A 25,847-nucleotide genomic window follows, 5' to 3' on the forward strand; every position below is an offset into this window, starting at 1 on the left:
TAAGTGGGAACAAAATGTTATAAAACATTTAACTATTTAATTAAAATATTAAATTATATCATTTTAATTAATATGCTAATGACTTTTGCGCTTTCTTAGGTTAATTCCTAAATAAAATATCTAATTTAATATCTCTAGACTCTAATCTATATGTAGTTATAATAATTTAATAAATTAGTCAGCTTTCTTTCCATAACTTTTTTCGTCTGTGAATGATATAGTTTACGTGAATAAAGTGTTATCCTTTAAGATAAATAAAAAAAATTTAATAATTTAAAAGCATGCAAATCTGCAAATGGAGAGATATAAACTATTTGCTTTAAATATTCATATTCATAAATCATAACTCTTACCTATTCAATTTTTATACTTTGGATATCCGTAACTCTCATCTTTTTATATTAATAACCTCTAAATATTTAATCTAAAACTTTAAAATATCTTTTGGTATCTCTTAATTTCCTTCTATATAAATTAATTTTTTTTATTTCATGACCACTAACAGGATTATTATTTTTATTCTATAGTTAAAATAGATGAAGAAGACACTTGAATTTTGATAAAAATATAAAAGAAAGAGTCAATAAAAACTCAAAAAATTATGTATTATTATTGTGATCAAAATATATTTTTATTTATACTCAAATTAGCCATTTATGACTTTATTAAAAGTTTCCTGCTTAAATAAACTAAAGTTCAAAAATTAAATTGGTTGCTTAAAAAAAATTAATTTAAACCATCAAAATAAGCCCTTCATTTAGTATTTTTAATTATATATTAAATTACTCAATACATGCTCTTTACATTACATATATGTTTCCATAACATTTTAGTCATTAACATATCTCATTATCTATAAAAATATATTGGTAATATTACATCTTCAACCAACTGACAATGCCCTTGAATCACTATAACAAGAAAACTCACTTATTGGAAATTTTATAATATAAAAAAAAAAACCCCACTAAAAACATATTGGTCAAAATTTGATTGAGCAGATATTCGATTGTCATATCAATAATAGTGTCAAACAACTAAAGATGGTATAGAAGAATTGATGTGCCGCAATAAATCTTTTCTATACACATTTTTGGACTGAATTTAAAAATTCTTTCATAATTAAGTTGTGTAAATACCGCAAGATACAAAATGAATCACATAAATAAAATTACTTTTCATAACAAGAATAAAAGAAAGTTAACCTAATTTTGAAATTATGACTTCACTATCTCTTTAATGTCACTACCTATTTAATCATTTGCAGTTACTAGTACAAGAAATTTGATTCTATCTTTAAAGGAGGCATCACATGTTCACTTTTTTTTGGTTGAAATATAATTGAGAAATCATTGTCTTTATTGAAATATGTTCAAATAGCCTGGAAGCAAAATCTTCATTATTGAAAACTGTATTATGTAAAAAATAAAAACATCATCGAACAAATAAAAATATCATTAAAATTTAAGAACAATATATTCCACTATAATTAATCTTTTCAATCACCTAATAATAGAGAGAGGATATTTTTTTTAAAAAAAAATAACGAAAAAGAAAATTGTATCTAATAAAATGAAAAATACTGATATATAAAGCTTTTGTTGCCAAAAGAAAAAGAAAGAAATTGTCATCTCCTTATTTTTCTATGCCAAAACAAAAAATATGAAAGAACTAAAACAAAATTTGGAAAAGCAAAGGGACTGTATTTCGTATTTGTTATTCTAGTGGGGGTTCAAAAAGAAATTTGGGTATAGTTAAACGGTGTGCTTTGCCCTAACGGAAACTCAACTCAACTGTGCGAAGAAAGCTATGGGGAAGAAAGCAAGTGGAGTAGGAGAAGGAGGAGATGGATCCACTGGAAAAGAAGGTTACAAGCTTCTGGGCAATCCGACTTTCAAAAAATTGGAGAATGGCCGCTTCAAATGCGTTCAAACAGGGCATGAGCTGCCGGAACACGCTAGGGACTCTTATGCCCACAGCAAGCACTGCCGCTTGGGTCTAATTGATGCTGCACTTTCTAAGAATAAACCTCCTCTCAATATGTTTAACCAAGATCCTCTCAATCGGTAATAGTCCTTATTTCTACTACTAGGGTTTTATATGCAAACGCTAATCACTGCTAGAGTCAATGCATCCTCTGGTTCCAAAAAAAAAATGCCTAGTACTGTAGTAGGTATTATATCCTCCGAATTTGGCCTATGAATTTCTCTACAAAGAGGGAAAAATAGTTAAATTGGAACTATTGAATACGATTGCACTAGAAATAGTCATAGTTATTTCAACCTTTGTCATTATAACAATACATTGCACTCTCAAGCAATCAAGGGAGAAGAGTTTACAAATATAAAATAAGACAACTGGAGTTTAGTGCACCAGGCTGCCCTTTTATTTCCTTTTGCCTGAAAAATCCACCCGGATATATCATGAGGTTCATCATTCTAATAATCATAATGGGATATACATTGGAATTCAATTTAAAGCATATATACAGCGTATGACCTTAGTATGACATGTTTGTTTGAATTGTAACTTGTAGCAATCTAGTGGAATACTTTTGATGTACAACAGAGAAATTGATCATTTGTTGCACGCTAGGCGCAAAATTTCTTGGAAATTATGGAGGAAAATCTGATATATGTGTATTTTCCTATTGTTCTTATGCTAATTTAATCTCTGGCGTAATTTGTTATGCAATTCGTGCAGGTCAAAGTTGATATGTAAATTAACAGGAGATACAGTTAATAAGTCAGAGGAGCATATATGGAAACACATGAGTGGAAAGCGCTTTCTCAGAATGTTAGGTTTGTTATGAGTCCCCAGTTACTTGTTTATTGAGATGTTTGTGTATGTATATTATGTTCTTGCGCATTCTACTGAGTACCACTTATGATACATGCACTACTTTGAACAGAGAAAAAGGAAACTGAAACTGAAATGGAAAATGGAGGGCTAGAAAAGCAAGTAGAAAATGAAGCGGCTAAGAAGACGGACAGCAAAGCCAATCGTCGGGACAAAAAGAAAAACAAAAAGAAAGAAATAGAAGATGCTAGCAAGGTTATATCTGAAATAAGGGATTCTTCTGGAAAGAACAGTGGCTCTGAAGATGATGATGAGTTTTGGATGCCTCCAGTTGGTGCTCGCTGGGACAATGATGATGGAGGTGATCGATGGGGATCTGGTTCGGAATCAGAAGAAGAAGAAGAAGATGCTATTGGGCAAGGTATCCGTTATTACTTATTAGTAATCGTAAACTTTAAGGGTGGAAATTGCCAAAAATCCCACGTATATCTTTGTATGTTAGGTCACAACAACAACATACTCAGTGGCGAATTTAGAGGCAAAAAATGCTCGTGGTCTCTTCATAAATTAGATATTTTATGTATAAATTTCTCAAATTTGTATAATATTATATTATGGCACCTGTACTAGAAAAAGTCTAGTGGGTCCACATGGTTAAGTGTTGAGCTTTTGACCTTGAGGACTGAAGATCAATTCCCCCACTTAATAAATTTTTCTTGGTGCACCCATATTCGAAAAAATCTTAGATTCGCCTCTGTTACATGCCTAGATAATACCACAAGTGGGGTCTGGAGAGGTTGGTGTGTACACAGTCTTATCCCTACCTTAGGCTGTATGTAAGATTGATACATTAATGCCTACACTGCATGCAAATTTGGCGATGGTAGGGCAGAAGCTTAACACTGTTCTTGTACAATCAAACCTGTGAATTGAATGTGTAATCTGTCTCTGCTTTTTTTCTGTGCTAAATATATTGTTTCATACTTCACGGCTAGTGAATTGCAATGCATGCTCCTTGAATATTATAAACATAAATCTGATGGAGCTCAACATTAGCTCTTTTATCTACTTTCAGAGGTGTTCGATAAATATTTGCCTTCCAATGTGAGAAAAGTCATTCCTTTTTCTCCTTCTCATATATATGTTTCATGAAGAAGTCATCGTGTTTTCTTCTCTAAAGCGAATTGTTAGAACAAAATATATAAAGGCCATACTGCATATGATATAGAGCTCTTTGAATTCAGTAAGCATATATATGGTATTGAGGTTTCACTTAACAGCTAACGGCTTGGGTGTGTGTTTGTCAATTATCAGTATAAGTGCCTATTGAATTTGATTTGGTGAATGCATGAAAAATCTTACTACATTTTATGCGATCAGATGGAGGAACTGAAGAGGAAAATCATGACACCGGAGAGCTTTCCAAGCGGTATGGTTACTCTGTCAATGTTTTGATGTCTCCTGCCACACGTTTTGTGTTGACCACCATACCCTTCCCCTCTATATTTAAAAATTATATGCAGAAACTGGGTGAACATTTAAATTTAACATGTGAAGTCAAATTTTTGTTTTGTGGCAGGGCAAAACGCATGTCCCTTGAGATTGGACCCAGTAGCTTTGCCTCAAGGAAGAAAAAGAAGAAGACCAGTGCTACATGATATTTTTCCTCTGAAAAAGCATTACAAATTTTGTTATCATCTTGGGTTTAGTTGTATACTGCTTGCTTCATTTTAGCTTTTCTTTATTTTCCTTACTATTGTGTTACTGTAGGAAGAAATTTCTTACAGTTAGAGCGTCAACACATGTATTGATTAATTTTCGGACTATTATGTTGAGACATTGAAAGAACCATTAGTAAAAAAAGTAGCAACATTGTAGAATACTTGAAAAATATTATGTGTAGTGTGAGTTTTGGAGAGAGTCATGCTATAACCGTGATATTGTCGTCCTCAAAAAAGAAGAAACTTTGATAGGAAAGGACAGAAAAGAAGTTCACATGACATTAGCATTAGCATGGCTTCTTTATTCACATGTCTTCTCTTACGAGAATCCAAACACCGGTATTTAGTAGATTTGAATAAGTTATTGTCAAAAATGTAGCCTGGTCTAATTTTTAAAATGAAACATAACAAATTATGTTTTTTTTCCATAAATATGTTAGTTTGATTTATGTATTTGACAAATTGATATATACAGTCCGTCAGTCTATTTGATTGATTCAAAGTTCAAACCAAACAATGAATCTGATTTAGTGCTTAGCACCTTCTCTGAAAGATCACATATTATTAGTATCATGTGCACGGCAAGATAATATGCATTTTATAATTACAAGATTACGAGAGACGTAGCTACCAAGTAACAATTGAAAATGGAATATTTTGCAAAACTTTCAAGTCATTATTACAAATAATATAATATGTTTTTTTTCTGAAAAAGTCGTAACAAAACCATGATATTGTCCTAGAAAGGATGACACCATGTAGAAATTATTCATCATATGAATAAACAGAAAGGTCTTGCCTATTCATAAAAATAGTTCTACCTATAAGGTTCTTATAACTAGACTAATTATACTATAAATTATGAGTCTTTAATTTACTCTTCACATATGTACTTATATTTCGTACAAAAAAATATTGAATTAAGATGGACCTTAACAACGTTTGGTACTTTTATTCCTTGGATATTGCCGGATTTTAAGACTAAAGAGGAAATGATTGGGGAGAATAAAAAACAACTGTTTAACTTGTCTGCTTTTTCACACAACTTTGAGATCGAAAGTCATGTACAATAATAATCAAGCATATTTCTCCTTTTTTCTTTTTTTCTCTTTAAAGGAGAAAAATATGGAAAGGCAATAAAAAAAATGGGGTAGGAAAAAGATAAGCAATTTCCTGTTATTGCCAGATTTACTCTTAAAAAGTATAAGAATTTAATTTATAATTATCGCTAATATAAATAAAAAATTAATAATTTAATATCATAGTATAGCAGGATACTTGTTGCCTAACAATTAATTTTAGTTATAATTTTTTGGACTTGAAAGGAAATGGCGTGAGCCAGGGTCTCTACTCTCTTCTATGCTAAATAACAAAAATCTAAAAAAAAAAAATTCAATTGTCACGTCAGTTGTTGTATTTATTTTTCTCATTATGGATAAAGGTGCAATTTATGTTACTTCACACTTCAACCATTACAGATTTTCTTGCATTTTAATATTAGTTTTAAATTTTGACCAATTATTTTCTTCAATTATGTTTTTTGTTCTCAAATTTCGGCTCTATTTCACATATCTTTGAGATTGACTTGCGAACGAAATACTCCATCTGTCTCATTTTATGTATTTTATTTTTACTTTACATTACATTAAGAAATAATGTAACTTTGCATTTCTATCCTTATTTAATTTTTTTTACACTCAAGTTTTCAATTAATGAATATGAATTAATTTATTTTAATTAATTAATTTAATCAATGAACGTGAATCATTTACTTAACTTTTCTAAATTGGTCAAATGTATAATTTTTAAGGCGAATATCTCACAAAGGATTAAAAAAAAGAAGATAATTTATGCATTAATTTTATTAAATGACAAGTATTACAGATCAACTATTTATAGAAAATAATAACATATAAAAATGCGACGGAAGAAATAACACGGAACAACAATAAAAGGAAATATCAGCATAAAATGAACTATTAATGAATTTAATTTTAGACAATTTAAATTATATGCATCATTATGCAATTTATTTTTTTACGAATATATCATGAAAATAGACAAGTGTAAATGATCTACCAAAAAATATATTGTTTAAAAAAAAGTCTCTCAAAGTTACATGATGATTACTTTATGAATGTAGTTGGAGCAATTCACGGCATATTTTAAAGAATAAAGACAAAAAGAAAGGCAGGGGAGGATAAACTACCTTTTGTTGTTGCAACAACATGTACTTAATTAAGTTGCATAATTCAATTACTTTTTTCATTTTCTATACTAAATTTTCCCACTATTTTCAAAGTTTAAGCAACTTTAAATTAATTCAAAAAGGAATAAAAACATCTAACAAACTCATCCAAGAGCTAAAAGGAAAGATTCCCTTTATGAATAACTTAATGCTCTGTAACTTTTAAGAGCGGCTAATAATAATTACTATAAAATTAATGAAATATTTAAAGATCAGCGTTTAAAATACTTTAAAAATTATATACTTGATAAACTGACACAGAAATCACTATTTTTAATTAAGGGTGCTATTAACAACATTTTTATTAATAAAGGAGACTAATTAACATTTCGTGGAAAAGAAAAGTTTTGACTTTTAAATACTTCAATATTTTCAGATTTAACATTACTTTGACCGCTAATTATTGTCTTGAAATTTAAAGATTAGTTTGACCAATAAATTACTTAACTCTTGCATTTATTTAGTCCCAATAATTTAATATATTCCCTATCTAATGATTTTTCAACTATTTCTCCCCACAAGTAGTCCGCAATTCATGATTAGACGGGACAACAACAACAATTAAGGTATACCGCGTAATTTTTATAAGCGAAAATTTAAAATGATTATATCTATATAAAATTTAATTTTTTCATTCGATTTTATATGTTATTTTTTTAATTTATATTTGTATTAAAAATAATGTAATTTTATTTTTTTATGTTTATTTAATGTTTTTTTAAGTCAACTTTATAATAAATGATGAATTTATTTTCAACATTAATTAACTATTCTATTACGAGTAGAATAAGCAAAATATGATAATTTATGCATAAATTTTATAAAATGACAAGTATTGTGGTCCACCTATTTATAGAAAGAGATGACACATAAAATGAGATGGAGGCAGTATAAGATACTAATACATATACTATATTAAGAAAAAAAATATCATTCATAGTATTAAATTTATTTTTTTTACTTATCTCTTTTAATACCTTTATGGAATGATTTATAAAACACATATAATACAAGTTTTATTACTGGATAATATATTTATCACACGTTTTAATATAATGTATCAATTTCTTAACAAACAAGCATAATATGTTTTAAAACAATTAAAATACATAAATACTGAATACATAATTCACTTTTAATACATATTACAGATTATAATATTGCTATAAATAGTAACAAATAAAAAGTATCGCTAAAATAATTAATTATTTATTAAAAAGATACTCATCCAAGTAAATTTTTTTCCTAAATTATTTTTGGTAGACCTTCAATTTAAATAAAAAATCTATAACAAAATATTAATATATAAAATAGTACTAAACAATGTTTTAAAGACTCTATTAGGACTCGCCCTGGGCGGAGCTCTAGCAAAATCCCTAATATTGAAGTGTGAGACTTGATTCTATAAGATCTATGTCTTAAGCGCCTGACTATATGCCTTAAGCACGCACAACGCTCAACGTTTGAGACTCGCCTGACAGATCTTGCACAATTATGTATTAAAACCATTAGTTAATATTGTATTGACCTTCATAATTGTTGGATAAATGAAAGAAGCTTAATAAGTTGTTATTCTATAGAGAAAAGAAGATTGAGAGTAACTAAATAACAAGTTGTAGTATCGGATCATTACTATTTCATAACATTGTGAAGGTGATTATATATTAAATAACATTTCTTCTAAAAGTATGTAGCGATTTTTTTTCATCATATGTGATTTTGGTCTTCATGATTGTATCATATGTCTCAAAATTATCACATTTTATTTAGTTATTTGAAAATAATTTTATTTATATTCATGATGGGATGATGTTTTTATTACACTACTAAGTTTTATTGATTATTCTCTTTTATAAGGGTAAAATGTATAGCATGATCGAAATGATTGTTTAGAAATAATGATTTTATTATTATTAGAAAGTTAAGATGTTAGATTATTTATACTTATATAATTATGTTAAAAGTTTTATTTTCTATGAATTTCTTTAATCATATTTTGTAATTATTTCAAACTATTGATGAATTTTTATAATTTTGTGTTATTATATTATTATACTATATTATAAATTAAAAATTTAAAGATTTATAGAACTTACGTCCCACGTCTCAAGCCTTATGCCTCACCTTATACTAAGTAAAATACGGCTTTTTTTAAATATTGATACTAAATAAAATTAATAGACAAGGAATAATATGAATAATTCTATATGAAAAATAGGATGAGACGGCACAAGAAAAACAAAAGTAAAAGCATGGGAATTAAAATAAGAGGTGGTAGAGGCATTGGACCCTATCTAATTGATAATAATATGATGGTATTTAAAGAAAGTAAAGTAACCCAACTTTTTAATCATTTTTGCACTGAAAAAAAACCCAACTTTTTCATCCGTGACCTAACGACGAAACTTCCATGTGTCTACACAAAACTTTTAACTCACATACTGTTTTAATTATATAGAAAAAAAAAAAGTGTATTCCCTTTCTGATACTGCAATTTTTTTTCAAACAGATTCGATTCGATCCACCATTAGAATCCAATAATCACAAGTTTTTAAACCCCACAACTCCAATTGCTGCACATCCTCTGTTTTTAAGGTATGTGGTTTGTCCCTCTCTATTTACCCTTTTGACTCTTCAATTTTCGATTGAATAATGTGAAACCCGTTGCTTAAATTGACTGTCATTTTCTGGGTTTTTTTTTAAAAACTTCCCATGGAAGTTATGGTTGATTTTACGTCTTGGGTTTGTATTATTTTAGTGTTAACGTGTCTTCTCTCTTGTTTCTTACTGTTATCCTGCTGTCGTAATTGCGTAGCTTGTAAAAGGACAATGTAGAAGAGCCAAAGTCTATATTGAGTCGGTTTTGAATGATTACAAGTCTCAATTTGATAGCCGCCTTTCTCTTCTTAACCTGCCCCTGCCGCGTGAAGTAATATTCAAGATTCACAACCTATCCAGAAACTTCAGTTGTTTGTAAATATAAAAAACCATTCTTGATAACAGATTCAGATTATTGGTGTATCATTTGGGTTTTTTTTTTTGATTGATTTTGACAGGCCTTTTTGATTGATTGTATTGTGGAACAAAACAAAAAAGTTGTCTTTTTTTCTTTTTGGCTTAAGGGAGTTAGTAATTTTGTAGATAAGTTGACTTTGATGGGTGGCAAGAGTTCAAGAGAGGATAGTTGGAGGCAAGCTTCATCGACTCGATCTTCCTCTTGGAATCAATACGATTATCCTCAAACTGCTTATCCTCAAGATAGTTACAGTTACTCACAGCAGACGGCTGTTCCTTCTTATGCACCACCACCACCATCCCAACAGAATTATCCCCCACAGCACCAACACAATTATTCTTCACAACCCCAACAGAATTATGCTTCTCATGAACATGAATCTCGGACTCATACTCATGCTCCACGACCAAGGCTTGATCGGAGATACTCGAGGATTGCAGACAATTATAATTCCCTGGATGAGGTATGGATTAGAGATAAGTATGAAGCAATTTGGATGTTTTCAGCAATTCTCTATTATTTTTCTGCCAGCCTTTTAGACTTTACTATTAGCATTGTGATTCACTCCATCATAATTCTGAATTTAGTACTTCTAGCGCATGTTGTTTTCATTTCTTCAGTTATCATATTATGTTTTCCTTAGCTACTGCTTTCATTACCATATAAAACTGCTTTGAGATGTGCTACTTGAGTCGAAGGTCTCAAGGAAATAGCTCGTTGTAGAGTAACGTTTGCTTACACTCTACCTATCTAGACCCACTTGTGGGATTATACGGAATATATTATTGTTGTAGTACTACTTCTAATGCCTACATATTATGCTGTATGCAGTTGCATTCACCCATTAATGTTATTAAGGTATGTCTGACAACTGAATTAGGAAAAGCTATTTAGGAGTAGGGTTATAAATATGGGATGCATGAAGTTTTTATCATCTTAATTTTCTACGTGTGTGCAAGCACTAAAACATCATAGACACTATTTTCAACGATGCTGGAAATAAGACTGCATATGGAAATAGAAGGGGGGAAGGGGGTGAATGATGATAGACCAGATAACTGCCGGAAGATGCTACCTTTGAAAAGCTTTACTTTTTTTAATCTCTCCTACTTCCATAGAGGTGTAATTTTGATTATTGTTAATCTTAATATCAGATGCTTTACTTAACAGATCAAGAGAAGTGGACACTATAAGAACCATAGAATTTTTAAATTTTAACGACCCCCTTTTAAGGACATTGGCTCATGATTTTTCACCTTTTATATATGATAATTTTTTATGATGAAAACACTATGTATGACAAAAATGCAATTTTATTTTTAATCAGGTGACTGAAGCCCTTGCACGAGCTGGTTTGGAGTCTTCGAATCTTATTGTGGGTATTGATTTCACCAAGAGTAATGAATGGACAGGTTAAGTTTTTTTCTTCTGTTTCGTGCCTCTCTGGTCAGTTGCATGCTATGTTTTTCAATAGTCTAAAGTGGGCATATGCTTTTTAGGTAAGAGGTCTTTTAGTAATCGGAGTCTACATCACATTGGGCAGAATTTGAACCCATATGAGCAAGCCATTTCCATAATTGGAAAAACCTTAGCGGCATTTGATGAGGATAACTTGATTCCTTGTTTTGGATTCGGAGATGGTAACTCTATGAGCCTTCTCTTTTTAATCCATAAAACTTCTCTTCGGATATGCTCAGTACGAGATTAATGTTTTGTTCATGTGGATAATTTTTTGACAGCATCAACTCATGATCAAGATGTATTCAGTTTCTTTCCCAATGAAAGATTTTGTAATGGTTTTGAGGAAGTTCTGTCTCGTTACAGAGAAATTGTCCCCCAGCTGAAGCTTGCAGGTTTAAATTCTACTACAACCAATTCTACTGCTTTAGACTCAGTAATTGATCCAATTCACTTAGATTCCTTCGCATTTTGTTACAGGACCAACATCATTCGCCCCGGTCATTGAAATGGCCATGACAATAGTTGAGCAGAGTGGAGGCCAGTACCATGTTCTATTAATCATTGCAGATGGGCAGGTAATATGTTTTTATCAATCTACATCTCTGTCTGAATTCAAGACAAGAACAATAACGAATAGTACACTGGCACAGATCAACTTCAACTTTAGTTGCATAGTGCATGAGTTAGTTGGATTTTCTTTTTGGTTGTCATATTTGAGTGTGTTACAACTGTATATTTTAACTGTCATTTCTGTATCTGTTCAGGTAACTAGAAGTGTTGATACTGGCCGTGGACAATTAAGTCCGCAGGAGCAGAAAACGGTGGATGCAATCGTACAAGCAAGGTACTTGCCTCTAGTTTCCCTGTGCTGACTGGCATTCGTATTTGTAAAATCTTTTAGTTCTGTTACATGCTGCTTTTTCATACTTATGCTCAAACTCCACAGTGCATTGTCTTATTTCGTGCAGCAAGTTTCCCTTGTCAATTATACTGGTTGGGGTTGGCGATGGACCGTGGGATATGATGAAGGAATTTGATGATAATATTCCTGCTAGGGACTTCGATAATTTCCAGGTTGGTGGTGGTGGTCTAGATTGTGGTGTCTCTTATTGCTTGTCTAGGAACATTTTCCTTTTATGTGGTTTAATTGCTAATTTATTTTGCTAGTTCGTCAATTTCACGGACATAATGGCCAAAAATGTGCCTCAATCTCGAAAGGAGACGGAGTTTGCGCTTTCAGCATTGATGGAAATCCCTTCACAATACAAAGCGACGATGGAACTTAACTTACTGGGGTCAGATTCCACTCTGCCTATTTATTCATGTATTTCTTTGTTTTCATTCTGCTATACGTCTCTCCTGACCTCCCCTGTCAAGTTGTAGGTGATGACATATTCTAATTTCTTAATTGCAGTGGACAAAGTGGAAAATCTGTCAATAGGGTAGCTCTTCCTCCTCCTATGTATGGGGCAAGTTCTGTCGGTGGTTCAAAGACCTCACATGCACCAAGTTTTCAGCAGCCTGCAAGCTCGTATTATGGTTATGGAAGCCCTGCAGATGCAGAACCACATTTTCAGCCGACTTCAAGTTCTTACTACGACAGTGCTCGCCCAGTTGACAATGCTCCATCTGCTCCGAGTTCGCCCTACACTGCTCCCAGTTCTACCTATGACAATCAGGTAAACCATAAACTCACATTTGCTTTATAATGCTGCATTTTTCAATTTCTTTTGATCTTCTGTTGCTGGTTTTACAAATAAACTGTGCGTGTTCTCTGGAATGAATGTTTTCCATCATTGTGCAGGTTTGCCCCATTTGTCTTACTAACCCAAAAGACATGGCCTTTGGCTGTGGGCATCAGGTACCTTTTTTTTCTCCTCCCATTAAGCAGGCCTGATGTTTTGAGGAAATTAAACGTTGTTGTGACTTAACACTGTCGTGTTGCTGATGCAGACATGTTGTGAGTGTGGGAGAGCGCTTGAGAATTGCCCAATATGTCGAAGTTCAATTCAAACCAGAATAAAGCTCTATTGAGCTGCTTGTTTTGCCCTGATTCCTTTTGCTATTCCAACCTGCAATGCTTTTTGATCAGTTTGGATGTGAAACCATGGTGATGAAGCTGATTTTTTTATTTGTTGGATATGGCTTTGGCCTTGTGCTAATGCAAATTTCCTTCTGTACATGGCTTGGTTCTTGTTTGTGTTTTGCTTTTGCCAAATTACTTTACTTCCAACTATAGAAGCATAAGATCCCTAGATTCAAATTGTCTGTAAATCAACTGTTTATTGTGCAGTGACCTTTAAAGAGTCTTGTGCTGATACTAGACCTAATACATTGCCATTTGTCAATATGTACCGACTATTTTCCACCAGAGAATGTGCAAACAAAGAAGAATGTGATTCAGGAACAAGAATATTTCATAAGAGCGAGCGAGAAGGTGATTTCTATCCGATCATTTTGGTGGACACGATTATTTGGTATATGTTGCTTATGAGAGGTAAGCAGGAGGGGTCTAGTGGTCGATGAAGTGAGGAGAATAGCGAGTTTTTGGGTTTACACCTCAGCGGAAACAAAAGTAGTATGGTATTGATTGTTTCTCATTTTGTCCAAGTTTTAAGTGGATATAGTATTAGCAAGCAAGTTGGTCAGACACTATATAATATATATAAAAAGAGATAAGAAAGAGAAATGAAATTGGAAATAAGTCTAACATTAACCAAATGATTTGGATGTTGTTCAAGCAGAATTTCTTTCGTTGTCGAAATAGATAGAATATTACAAGGCTTCTTATTTAATTTTGACGCATTTTATTCTCTTAAATTATTAGTTTTCAAATTACTCTGTGAATATGACTATTTAATAGCTTTACCCTTCCGTACCATCTCAATTATTTACATCCCCACATGCCTAAACAAAGTGTAGGCACTCTCCTTGCTACAACAATGTCTAGAGGCTATAAAATAAAATAATGAAATTCACAATTTGGAACAGAAGCAATTAAATACAGTTAAATGATTCATCTATTTTAGAATAATCTATGAAGTCGACTCTTTTGCTTTTTATTACAAATGTGGCCCTATATGTGTGTGCATCACGATTCACTACAACCTATTTGATTGTATAAGTAAAATTTGAAAGGTAAAATTTTTTTACAGATTCTATTGTGTGTGCACTGCACAATAAATATTTAATTTGCACTAAATGGTAGTGGGTAACAAGAAAAATGGAGCATGGTCCATATAAAAGATACTTATATTATATTCACAAGTACTACAAACTAATCTGTTTTTTCTGGTATAGATTTTAAGAAAGAAAATTTCCCTTTCAACAATTCTTCCATTACTTAATCTCTTTATATCGTAAAACAAACAAAGAATCTTAGCCCCACAAGTGCTAACTCAAAAAAGATACTTCAATTAAATAATATATTGCGTTAAAATTTTGATTGTGCCTCTCTAGTGACGTGAACAGTTATCTTCCTGTGCTACTTACTTATCCACAAGCTCCGTTTTAGGTGGTGTTTCAATTGCATTTAATGCACGCAACAAACTGCATACCTACAACCCCACAATGTAGTTGTGCGTTAATGACATACATACACCATATATTTACTCAATCATCAATGATAAATACATTGATGGCGTAAATAATTTTCTTTTACTATCGTTAACATTTTTCTCCATATAATTGCTCACAAGCGCATAGTGAAAGAAAAATCGCTTGAGCTTTTTCCATTTACAGAGCTTCGGGTCAAGCAAGACTCGAAACAATCTCTCTTTTGAAAGAAGTTCAATTCGAGATTTCTAGTTAAGTATGTGAGTATATTTTAACTTGTTATTAAAGAGAATGAGGTTGATGGATACACTTTGTTCTAACCTTTTCAGTACTCTGTTTGTTTCAGCTCGTCTATCGGAAATGTCATACACCGCTGTCCATCGGATTCCGTACCAGAAACTCAAAGAAGAAAGCAGCTACTTGGAAGATGGAGATATTGATTTAATAAACCTGAGAGAAAAGGTGATTGGGCAACTTAGGAGAAAGCCCTCTTCGTTCAGAAAAGTGCATCTGAGGAAGCGATTGAGGATTAAGGTACCCAACTTGAAGAAATTCTTAAGGAGAAAATCTAGAATAATCGTGGCCGCACTGGATAAAATTTTGAGGAGGTTGAAGGAAAGCCAGTCACATTTTGGGGATCTTTTTGCTGGAAATTACATGTTTATGCACGTCTCTCCGACTCCATTGAAAATTTGTGCCCAAAATCCCAAATCTCCCCATCCGAGAGCTGATTACCTGCCTAATAGATTAGGTTCCGCTAGGTATTATGATTAGTTTTAGCATCTATTCATTTCATTATGTTCTTAAAGTATCTTTGAATATTTGGAGTTTATGGTAAAAGCTTCGCATTTGCCTGATCTCTACTACAACAACAAACAAACAATCTGGTCTGAGAAGATAGTGTGTACGCCGATCTTTTAACTCGTTGTTTTCCAAACAAAAATATAAATTTTCACCCTCTGTTACAATTTGGAGTCATTTACATTCTCATTGTTAGGTAATGATTTTGTATTTGTTATTGATTTTAATGGAACTTCATCATAAATTGGGTGAACTCCACGAGCCAAAATACTTGATTTCGAATTAATTAGGATAAATCGAAAGCATTATGACATGCCATGGTTAATTTCCCAGATGATGAATGTTAATGGCGATTACAAGTTTTTGGATTTGATGATTACAGAACACAGATAGGTAGGTGTTGGGGGTTGGCAAAAGTAATTACGTACAGTACTGTATACAGACAAGGATTTAAGATTTGCAAATTGCTGTGACATAATATCAGACTTCCTAACTTGCTCCTTTCTCAAAAGAAGAAATATTCAGTTTGATAGATACAAGAATAACTTATAAGAGACGTACTCAATTTGAAAGATAGTGATCATTCATACCTCAAAACGTACTAATTTCATTATTTTTTTTGATCATTTTCGTTTGTTGTCATCGAACTTAGCAAATAGGCATATTGGTCAACTTCAATATGAAGTGATATTCTAAATGTGTTAACCACAAAAAAAATGAGTGGAAAACATAGTTTTGAATAAGCAGCAAACCAAAATCAGAATAAACAAATAATTATAATAACAAAATAAATCACTGTCTACATGTATGCATCATGCATTTAATACTCTCTCGCGAAAAAAAGAAGAAGTCATTTTCAAAACATAAATTTATAGGTATTTTTATGTTTATCTTTTTCTTCCTCTGAGCATTTTTTATGATGCAAATTTGAATTAGTTAAGTCAATAAATTTTATGATATCAGAGGATCAAAATTAAACAATAAAAAGGAATTGTTGGTCGCGAGTTGTCGAGACTACCAGGCGGAATTATTTCTACCATCGCTCTGCCTCCCTTTCAGATATGAGTAATAAATAGCAAGATGATTACACTCTGCATTTAATCTTCTGGTGTTTGGTAACATTAATCTTTAACTCTACGAATGATAAATTTGTAGAAGAGAAGTTGTCAATAAGTTAATAGCAATGTGAAATGGAGATAGAGGCTCTTATCAAAACAACAATCCATGTACTATATTAACATTGAATGCAACTCAAACACCACATGTACTGGAATTAACAGCTCCTTAAGAACCTATTTTACTCTGAATAATATGAGTAAATTGAGTCAACTGAATTTGAGCTGTACAAGTCTAGTGAGGGACCAAAGCAAGTTCATGAGTATCATTACAATTTGGAACCCTATTGTACACTAGCTGCAGCATCCACCTCTTTGAGCAACTGCTCCATCCCTTGGACCAGCTGGACCTTGCGTACGCCCATAACCAACCTTGATTCCAGATGACTACAACAGTAGCAAGTGAGGTATGTTAGAAAATTTATCAATGATAACGTTCATTCCAAGGGGATAAAAAAAGTATAACTGTGTACAGATCCGAAACAACTCCTTGGTTGGGACACCCCAATTTCAGGCCCACTAAAACTTACCCCTCCATTTATAGGAAGTTAACAACCAACTAAACAACGATTTCACCCATCTAAGTTGCCCATATCCAGAGCTTGCAAACAAACGATCTTATCCTATTTTAGTTACTCATGCAGATTCTAAAACGAGATGCTCATGAAAGCAGTACAATTAGCAATGATGAAAATGCCTCGTCATACATTTACGCGGAAAACTAACTGTTTACCTCGTTGGAGACATCAAAAACACCTTCTTGGATCTTTTGAAGTATCTTGGCAGCAGTCTGTATAAAGGCCTGTGAATGCATTGCATTAGTTTAAGAAATTAGCTTCAATGGAATTTGATAAAAGTGATATTGTAGATAAGAGATGCCATGGGCACCGGCTAATATGTATACCTCCTCAACACTTTGAGCAGTTCTAGCAGACGCCTCAAGAAACAAAAGCCCATTTTCTTTTGCAAATTGTTCTCCCTCCTCTTTACTGACAGCTCTTCGATGAGACAGATCACTCTTATTTCCTACCAGCATTATAGTCATATTTGGATTTGCATGCTGCCTAGCATCTTCAAGCCAGCTGGCTAGGTGATTAAATGTCTCTCTCCTAGACAACAGAACAATTACTAGCTTTAACAAAGTGATGAAAAATCATGCAAGAAATGAAAATCAGAATTAAATACTAGAACCATCGGAGACAATCATTCCGCAAGATGTGTAAATGTGATCATATAGGTACTGATACAACTGAGCTAGTGCTCTGCTAGAATCATCACATGGACTTAACTAATCTGATGGAAAATATCCCTGTCAAGTTACCAGTTTCCATTTATTCAACTTGTCGGTATAATTTTACTCCAAGAATCCAATATTATGTAAAAAAAACCGAACATACTTCTCTTATTACAATTACAATCTGCTAGAATATGTACATGATACACCAATAATGCACACACTTCATTAGTTCATACAATTTATATGCTACCTACTTATAATTTCCATGTCCAGCCAAAAATTCTAAAGTTACTTGTGTCACTTTCGGTGAACTACAGCAATTGGAATGATTAGTAAAGTTCATCAAATCAATGTTGCAACAACAAAAGTATTGCCCATTTAGTCCACAAGATGGTGTGTTTGGTAGGGAGGGGATGTTTTCCATAGAAAATACGTGAGGTTTTATACTTATTTTCTTGCATTTGGTATATATGCAAAAAAATATTATCCAAAAGCATTTGGTATATTATATAGGAAAATACTAAAGGAGGTTGGGGTAGAGGGGCAGGGGATGAGGGACTATGGGGGTGGGGCCTGTTGGAGGGTGGGAGGGTGCAATATGTGTGGTATGCCACTTCCATCATGGAAGTCACTTTCCTCATTTTTGAAGAATTTGTTTCCTAGAGAAAATTTTCCAAAACTTCGACCAACCAAACATGGAAAATTGAAAAAAAAAAAAACTTTTTCGCTGTGTTTGCAATGGAGGGTTGGTCAATGTTTTTAGATAACACGTCTCTAGGAAAAAAAGTTCCCTAAATAGAAAATATTTTCCTCCATACCAAACACATCCCAAGTTAAAGTTTTAAATATCTTATTTCTGCATATTAATGACTTGAAGGGAAGTGGAATGTCTACAGGAATCCTCAATTAGTGTTTCATACGATCAGAGACCAGCTTGACATCTCAAGAATTTTTGTCTCTACAGTAAAGCAGGGCTTCTGTGCAAGAGGATTTGGCAATTGAAAAGGCAAAAGCCCCCCAAAAGAAAATATAAAAAGGGAAAAAGTAAAATTTTCTCCTACAACAAGATTCTCAGCTGATAATAACCAGATTTTTCAAAGAAGCAAATGCAAGTTTACGTGTGAGCTATCATAGGTTTATGTGTACAACAAACAGCAATGGGATTATACCTGGTGATGTCATAAACCAGAAGTGCGCCAGCTGCTCCTCTGTAATATGACCTGGTGATGGATCTGAAAGATTCCTGCCCAGCCTAGAGAAAGAAAGGTCCATGGAGGGATGGAGAGTTATATATCACTGTAATTGAAATGCTGATAGAATAAGAAATTAATTTGAATAAAAAAGATACTGAGTGATCCACAATTATTAAGTACATGTATATCCCCTAATTGCATAGCTTTTGTCCGTTCTTCCACAATCCAAGGGTTGGAAAATGCAATATTTGACCAAGAGTTAATGTAATATGACAGCAGTTTAAAGCGAAACACCTCATAATACATACATGTAGTTTCTTAGATTTAATGTAATATGACAGCAGTTTAAAGCAACTTGACCATCAAAAAGTGAAAAAGGATAGAAGTTCAAGCATCAAATAGGTTGTCTTTTAACATAGAGATAGCCGTCAGTTTAACATCAGTTTATGTTAAGTTGATTGTTTGAAGAACGAACAACCAAGGGTTAGACAGGAAATGTGTAGCATCATACTTAAATTTGATCACGCACACATAGTTGACATGGTAAAAACGCCCACACCCCTACCCCCAACTCTCCCCTACTCCAAAAAATAAATTCCAACCCGCGAGTACCAATGCCACTTTGTACCCTTGGTGACTCAAACCCCAACCCAATATTCGCAGATCCCCCCTCCTTGATCTGACTGTGCAACTTATTTAAGATCATGAGTAAGTTGTATGGCTTCTAACTGTATATCACCTATGCAGAATGCATGAAACACTATGGCCACGTCCTTATCAAAAAAATGCTATGGACATGTGAAATAAAAACTAGATCACAAACAAACAACCATCTCGGAACATGTCTTCCTACTCGTAATGAAAAGCGACCAAACAGCCTGAGAACTTTACCTAGCACTTCCCCCTAAAACTATGCAGGACTAGGCCATAGGTACTCAAGTTTGGATTAAATCAAGGAAATGTAATTAACTCTACATAAGATGATCCAACAACTATTCATTGATGAACACAAATTAAACATAGGAAATTAAAAACTTAACTCCAATTTTTCTTAAAAATAATACTCAATTGCAAATTTACCATTCAACCTTAAAATGTTTGTACCAGCATCATGTCCCAGTTGAGTGCAGAGACTGGCACTCGTGCAATCCTGCATCACCTAGCACCTACCGTTCCATTTCTTCAGATATGTATGATAGTTCAAATTTTTTATCCTTAAAAACTTTGGCATTAAAGTGTCAATGATGGTGCAATTTTCACTAAGTTTGACCGGGAGCAAAGACAGAGAGAGTTGATGTCAAAGTTCTACTCATAGAGACCAAGAGACATGGTCAGCAAGTTTGCTAGTCCTATTGTTAGAGGACTCAAAAAGACTGTACCTAGTTCACTTTACACAGCTAAAGGATTTTCCTAAAAGCATTGACGTTTAATATATACTTAGTTTTCCCTTTGTCTATTTACTTTGAGGCAAGGATAGGAAAACTGATAGCAATCCGATTTGTGGAGATTACAGAGGAGAACAAGAGCCGAAGAACAGTAACCAGAGCAGCACCAAGTTAAATAGAGACTTCTGATGAGTGTGTACTTTTCTCAAATGTTACCGTACTTAATGACGTATGATTTCTAATTATAGATACGTGTACAGCGACCAAGTATTCAATGCGATATCAAACAGTCAAAATTTAAAGCTAACTGGTGAGAGAACAAGCGGAAAAATCTATTACAGTGTCCCAAATTTGAAGTTTAATAGGCTTGCCGTCAATGGTGACCATACGAGCCCCAAACTCGACTCCAATGGTGAGATCATGCACTGGCTGAAACCTCTTGTCTGTGAATTGCAGCAGCAGACACGATTTTCCGACTCCTGTTGAAATAAAGTAATCCGTACGGTCAATTAGGGTTTCAAAATAGACAAAAAGCAGAGTAAACTAGACAAAAAAGAAAATGAAGAGATGAAAGAGAGTTTAACCTGTATCTCCGATGATTATGTACTTGAAGAGATAATCGTAAGACATTTTCCGATGAAGAGAAGCGCCGGAGCAGAGTTATGCAGTCGGAGAAGTTAAGACAGTTGGAAAAGAGTCAAAGATGAGCAACGTAAGTATGAAGAAAGCAAAGACGAGAGAGAGGGGGAAACGGATAACACTAAAATAAAGTAAAGTAATGTAATGTAAGAGGTGACGTCCAAATTTTGTATACAGATTTTATAAGGAAACGTATATAAGCAAAGCATCTTTCCGGAACATCCCCGTTCCCTTTTCCTCGCATAAAATTGACACTTGATATTTACATTAAATAAGTAAATATACCTATTTATATGAAATTTAATGTTTAATTATATTATTTTCATTTTTAAAATAATGATCATATTTCATTTTTATTCCTTATCAGATTTTTTTTTGCCAATAATTTAATTTTAATTTTCAGTTTAAGATCATAAGATTAAAAGATATTTTAATATATTTAACATAACTTTAATTTAGAATCACAAAATTAAAAAAAAAAAAATTTAAAAAAAAACAGAGGGAATAATTGATTTAATCTTTGTATAACATTTTTGTAAGACCAAATGTTTGAATATTTAAATATAGTCCATTCTAACATTTTATTCATACTTTTATTACGTTTAGTAAATTCTTTTGTATTTATTAATAATGTTAAAGTAAGTAGATCTGTTTAAAAGTATTTTGCAGAAAAAGTTTAAATTTGCTCTGATTTATGACTTTATAATTATCATCTATTTTATTAAAGGTTAGAATTTTTTTAAATTTAAGATAAATTCAAAACAATATCAATCATTGTAAGGGTGAATGACTAAAGTATAAAGTATGATAAAAATTAAAATATTTTGTACATGAGAAACTTATTTATATTATTATCATTTTTAACATCTAAATAATTTTGCAACGTAACTTACAAATTCATTTCTACCCTGGATATATTATGCAGTACTATATGATTTAACTTATAATAGTGGAGATACTAATTGTAATTATGTTTTCTATAAGAGATCATAGAGCTACGACCATTTCTTCTTTTGTTTTGTTCATTCCTCGGCGACTCAAACACTCTTTTAACAAAGAGAATTATCATAGATCAATTAGTTAAAGTTTTATTAGAATTTGATTTTTCGCTAATTTCCAAAATGCCTTTCTGAATATTTCTTAATGTCCCGGCTAATCACGGAACAGGAGAAGCAGATGATAAATCATCTGTTTCCTTCTAATTATTTTCCTTGTGGATTAAAATTCTAATTTAATTGCTAGTAACGCACTTTGGAAATTGATGTTGTATGGCCTACAGACTTTGTAAGAAAGAACAAATAAACCTATAAAGATATTTATGTCTCATCTTTCTACTATTACTTTTAAGGTAAGAAAAAGCTTGGGGCGATAGAGTATGTATATCATTTATTATTTTAGTCTATTTTTAATTTTTATAGTCTTTTTTTCGAGTCAAATGATAAATTTGACTAATATTTTATGATATAAAAAAATTAATAGTTATAATACTTTTCATATAGTTTTAAAATATCAAATTACTGTAATCTAATTTAATTTTGAAAATTAATCAAATTGACTTTTAAAAAACACAATTTTGACAATTAAAAATGTATAGAGAGAGAGAGAGAGTAATATGGTAACCAAACGTTATGCTAGAAAAGGATTCCATAGAGTAGTCAAACAATTGATGAAATGAATATCATAAATGTTTTAGTTAAATTTAAACAATGTAACTAATTCAACAACTTTTTCCTTAAACAAACAATAATACTTAAATAACATTTTTTGTTTCCGTCTCCAAAGCTATTAGCAATCCTTTTGGGAAGTCCATATATGGGTATAACATTGGATATTCTTCTTCTTTCATTGTCCACCTACAAAATAGATGATGATTATTTTATCAGATGATCAAATATAATTTTTTTTCTAAAAAAGGCAAAAAATGAAGATGAATAGTATAAAAAGAAATACAATTTAAATAACACTTAAAATTAGTAAAATGGTATTTATTTATTTTTACTGATTGCCATATTAAATACCTGTAATTGAGGAGAAGATAGTGTAGGAAGAAAGATGCTTCTAATTTACCAAGCTCTGATCCAGGACACAATCGGGATCCACCTCCGAATGGGACCACATTTTTGCTTGTAGCTGGATCCTGAAATTTTTTTTACTTGGCTTTGTATCCTCACACTTGCGGTTACTGAAAGTCTATATTATATTGCTTTAGAAAAATTTATATGTGAACAAAATGACGAAAACTTACAGTCCATCTCCAAGGATTAAACTCCGATGGATTTTCATGCAGCGACGGTTCAAGATGTACTGCAGACAAAATAGGAAGCACTTTCCAGCCTGCTGGAATATGATATCCTGGAATCCAAGAACAATGATTAAAAAAAGAAAAATTTGTATTTTATGTATATTTAATCTACGCTTAAGAATAATATATTCTCTTTAATGATTTCCTGTTTACAAACAAACCTTTGAATTTTACATCCTTGATAGCTTCTCTATGAACAAACTTCACCAAGTTGCCACAACGTAGAGTTTCATTTATTACCTGAATTATAATGATAGACGATGGTAGAAACCATAGATAAGAGGAAGTTAATTGGTTAATCAAATGAAAATGTATGTACACTATTAGGTTGAACTGAAGATTGAAGAATTTACCATAGTGGTGAATTCCATTTGCTTATAATCTTCCCAATTTAGGGGTTCCCCTTCCTTTTTGTTTCTCCTTATTGCGAGATGTTCATCCTGATCATAGGATAAATAGAAGTTTTATATAATGTAGAAGAGAGTTATAAAAGAGTTGTAATTGTTTTTACCTTCAAAGTTTGAAGAGCTTGTGGTGATTGGGCAAGAAAATAGACGAGCAGGGATAAAAGTCCTGAGGTTGTTTCATAACCTGCCAATAAAAGGTCCAGTAAAATGCTTACTTTCTCCACATCACTAATTAAGTCCTCTTTCATCAAAATCTCATCAAAAGGGTCTCCTTTTCCTTGCACGTCTTTTCTATTTTTCCTTTCATTTAGTATTTGTTTCAACGTCGATGAAATCCTCCTACGAGCCTGTTACCCCAAAAAGTATGGTTAAACAATTATTATCAAAGATTTTTTTCGAAATCTCTGATTAATGAGGGTTACCTTAACCGCCTTGGCATAGGGTGTCCAGGGGAGGTTAATTGGAATAGAGACAAATCCTTCCATAAATGTGAGGAAATCTTGTAATAACTGCAAACCAAGTGGCTCTCCCGGTTGCATGTCCAACAAATTCATCAACATCAAATTAAAACTAAACTGCAAATACAAATTACACATTAATAGTAATGTTATCCAGATGAAAAGTTATATTTTGATTATACAGACCTGTTTAGCTTGTTTTGAGAAGAGAATAAGTTGATTTCCTCTCCACGATTCCATTAACGAGACACATAATTTATCAATTTCACAGAGAAAATTGGATGTGGAACTGAATTTGTTGATGAGGCCAACTTCAATACGTCGCAACTTTTTGTGACGTTCAACGTCAGTGACAATCATCAAAGAGTGATTACCAAGAATGTCTCTAATTGGTTTAGGGTAGCTGCTTTGGAACAATTTTCCCTCTTTTTGAAGGATAAATTTGTTGAGCTCCAAGTCGCACGAAATTATTGTTGGAGACCCAAATATATACGATTTAAACACTTTTCCATATCTAAAATGCAAGCAAGAAAAAACATATGGGTCAAAACATGTCAAGTACGAACCAAAGTGAAAATTTAGGGCAAAAGTAAATATACCTAGAGCAACGTTGTTGCAAGAAGTTACCAATGGAGAACGATTTATGAGGGGTAAAAAAGCCAAATGCCTCTCCAACGAAGGGAAACCCCATGTTCCCACCAGGTAAGATTTTAGTATCATGTTTATAAAAACGGAAAAATAAATGGTGAAACGTGAATACAAAAATTACAGTACCAAATAAGAAAGATAACATCACAGGAAGGAGTAAAATCATGATGATATGATAAACAAGAAATATTTAGTACTACCAATTTATTTTAGAATGTGGAGTTATCATGCCCTCTAAATCATTTATATATATAGTTGGAGAATAAATGATATGATTATATTGCCAAAATTGTAATACATCTTGACTTTTTTTAGTTAAAAAAATACATTGACTTAATTCTATTTATGGAAACAATTATCCTTTTACCAAAAAAGCTAGGAATATTATTATTATATATTCACATTATAATATACATCATTAAATGTAGTAGACCTTATATAATCATTTAATTTAATATAATTATTTTTTCCCCTTTTTAATCATATACTCTAAATAATTATGACATTTTATTTTATAGTTGTAGAGTATTCAAGATTCATATTTATATACATAATCTCCTATTCACAATTTAAAAAATCTTTGAACATTGATTAAATTTTTCTGTCACATACATTCATTTAACCTTTGCGAGAATTTTAATACCCTGCTAAAAATGATTAAATGCTATTATTACCCCCTTTAGTGATGATTCTCATGAAAAAAAATTTGATTTTAATAAAATAATGGAATAAAAATAGAAAATTGATTACTTAGTACAAAAAGTCATTTTAATTGAATATTTCACAATTAGTTGATTATCATCATACAAAATGTCATTTTTTAAAATGTACACATAGTATGCTCATGACTTTTTGAAGAAAA

General features: G+C 32.1%; 4 protein-coding genes and 1 long non-coding RNA gene across 5 annotated transcripts; 3 read left to right on the forward strand and 2 right to left on the reverse strand.

Annotated features, from left to right (window-relative positions):
• Positions 1–1,326: 1,326 nt before the first annotated feature.
• Positions 1,327–4,690, forward strand: LOC101258805 (uncharacterized). The gene is made up of 5 exons (XM_004231786.5): positions 1,327–2,066; positions 2,704–2,801; positions 2,912–3,220; positions 4,180–4,228; positions 4,379–4,690. The coding sequence occupies exons 1-5, from the start codon at positions 1,810–1,812 to the stop codon at positions 4,455–4,457; spliced, it is 792 nt and encodes a 263-aa protein (XP_004231834.1). The 5' UTR covers positions 1,327–1,809; the 3' UTR covers positions 4,458–4,690.
• Positions 4,691–9,255: 4,565 nt separating this feature from the next.
• RFP1 (E3 ubiquitin-protein ligase RGLG2-like) lies at positions 9,256–13,589 on the forward strand. The gene is made up of 12 exons (NM_001279199.2): positions 9,256–9,363; positions 9,910–10,247; positions 11,112–11,196; positions 11,284–11,424; positions 11,524–11,637; positions 11,723–11,820; positions 12,010–12,089; positions 12,214–12,319; positions 12,413–12,540; positions 12,660–12,924; positions 13,050–13,106; positions 13,199–13,589. The coding sequence occupies exons 2-12, from the start codon at positions 9,924–9,926 to the stop codon at positions 13,277–13,279; spliced, it is 1,479 nt and encodes a 492-aa protein (NP_001266128.1). The 5' UTR covers positions 9,256–9,363; positions 9,910–9,923; the 3' UTR covers positions 13,280–13,589.
• A 1,113-nt stretch (positions 13,590–14,702) lies between these two features.
• On the forward strand, positions 14,703–15,768 carry LOC138341903 (uncharacterized). The gene is made up of 2 exons (XR_011215006.1): positions 14,703–15,056; positions 15,147–15,768. It is a non-coding gene; the product is annotated as an uncharacterized lncRNA (long non-coding RNA).
• A 1,039-nt stretch (positions 15,769–16,807) lies between these two features.
• Positions 16,808–21,414, reverse strand: LOC101257123 (ras-related protein RABB1b). The gene is made up of 6 exons (XM_004231780.5): positions 21,116–21,414; positions 20,871–21,010; positions 19,123–19,205; positions 17,621–17,825; positions 17,450–17,518; positions 16,808–17,103 (listed from the first exon to the last, which is right to left on the reverse strand). Exons 1-6 carry the CDS (start codon positions 21,159–21,161, stop codon positions 17,011–17,013), a joined length of 636 nt encoding a protein of 211 aa, XP_004231828.1. The 5' UTR covers positions 21,162–21,414; the 3' UTR covers positions 16,808–17,010.
• A 1,371-nt stretch (positions 21,415–22,785) lies between these two features.
• LOC101265305 (cytochrome P450 724B1) lies at positions 22,786–25,236 on the reverse strand. Its single transcript, XM_004233548.5, has 9 exons — positions 24,937–25,236; positions 24,524–24,851; positions 24,302–24,454; positions 23,984–24,226; positions 23,826–23,912; positions 23,634–23,712; positions 23,416–23,522; positions 23,189–23,307; positions 22,786–23,023 (listed from the first exon to the last, which is right to left on the reverse strand). The coding sequence occupies exons 1-9, from the start codon at positions 25,149–25,151 to the stop codon at positions 22,921–22,923; spliced, it is 1,434 nt and encodes a 477-aa protein (XP_004233596.2). The 5' UTR covers positions 25,152–25,236; the 3' UTR covers positions 22,786–22,920.
• Between the last annotated feature and the right edge of the window lie 611 nt (positions 25,237–25,847).

Source organism: Solanum lycopersicum, chromosome 2 (genome assembly GCF_036512215.1).
Source record: "Solanum lycopersicum chromosome 2, SLM_r2.1".
Classification (NCBI taxonomy): domain Eukaryota; kingdom Viridiplantae; phylum Streptophyta; class Magnoliopsida; order Solanales; family Solanaceae; genus Solanum; species Solanum lycopersicum.

Coding starts and splice junctions, on each gene's coding strand:
- RFP1 (NM_001279199.2), top strand. CDS start 9,924: ATGGGTGGCAAGAGTTCAAGAGAGGATAGTTGGAGGCAAGCTTCATCG. Junction 10,248..11,111: donor ATTATAATTCCCTGGATGAG/GTATGGATTAGA, acceptor ATTTTTAATCAG/GTGACTGAAGCCCTTGCACG. Junction 11,197..11,283: donor CAAGAGTAATGAATGGACAG/GTTAAGTTTTTT, acceptor TATGCTTTTTAG/GTAAGAGGTCTTTTAGTAAT.
- LOC101265305 (XM_004233548.5), bottom strand. CDS start 25,151: ATGATTTTACTCCTTCCTGTGATGTTATCTTTCTTATTTGGTACTGTA. Junction 24,852..24,936: donor TTGCAACAACGTTGCTCTAG/GTATATTTACTT, acceptor CTTGCATTTTAG/ATATGGAAAAGTGTTTAAAT. Junction 23,024..23,188: donor TATCTTCTCCTCAATTACAG/GTATTTAATATG, acceptor TCTATTTTGTAG/GTGGACAATGAAAGAAGAAG.
- LOC101258805 (XM_004231786.5), top strand. CDS start 1,810: ATGGGGAAGAAAGCAAGTGGAGTAGGAGAAGGAGGAGATGGATCCACT. Junction 2,067..2,703: donor AACCAAGATCCTCTCAATCG/GTAATAGTCCTT, acceptor CAATTCGTGCAG/GTCAAAGTTGATATGTAAAT. Junction 3,221..4,179: donor AGAAGATGCTATTGGGCAAG/GTATCCGTTATT, acceptor TTATGCGATCAG/ATGGAGGAACTGAAGAGGAA.
- LOC101257123 (XM_004231780.5), bottom strand. CDS start 21,161: ATGTCTTACGATTATCTCTTCAAGTACATAATCATCGGAGATACAG. Junction 19,206..20,870: donor AACTTCAAATTTGGGACACT/GTAATAGATTTT, acceptor TTCTTTCTCTAG/GCTGGGCAGGAATCTTTCAG. Junction 17,826..19,122: donor CTGGTTTATGACATCACCAG/GTATAATCCCAT, acceptor TCTGTTGTCTAG/GAGAGAGACATTTAATCACC.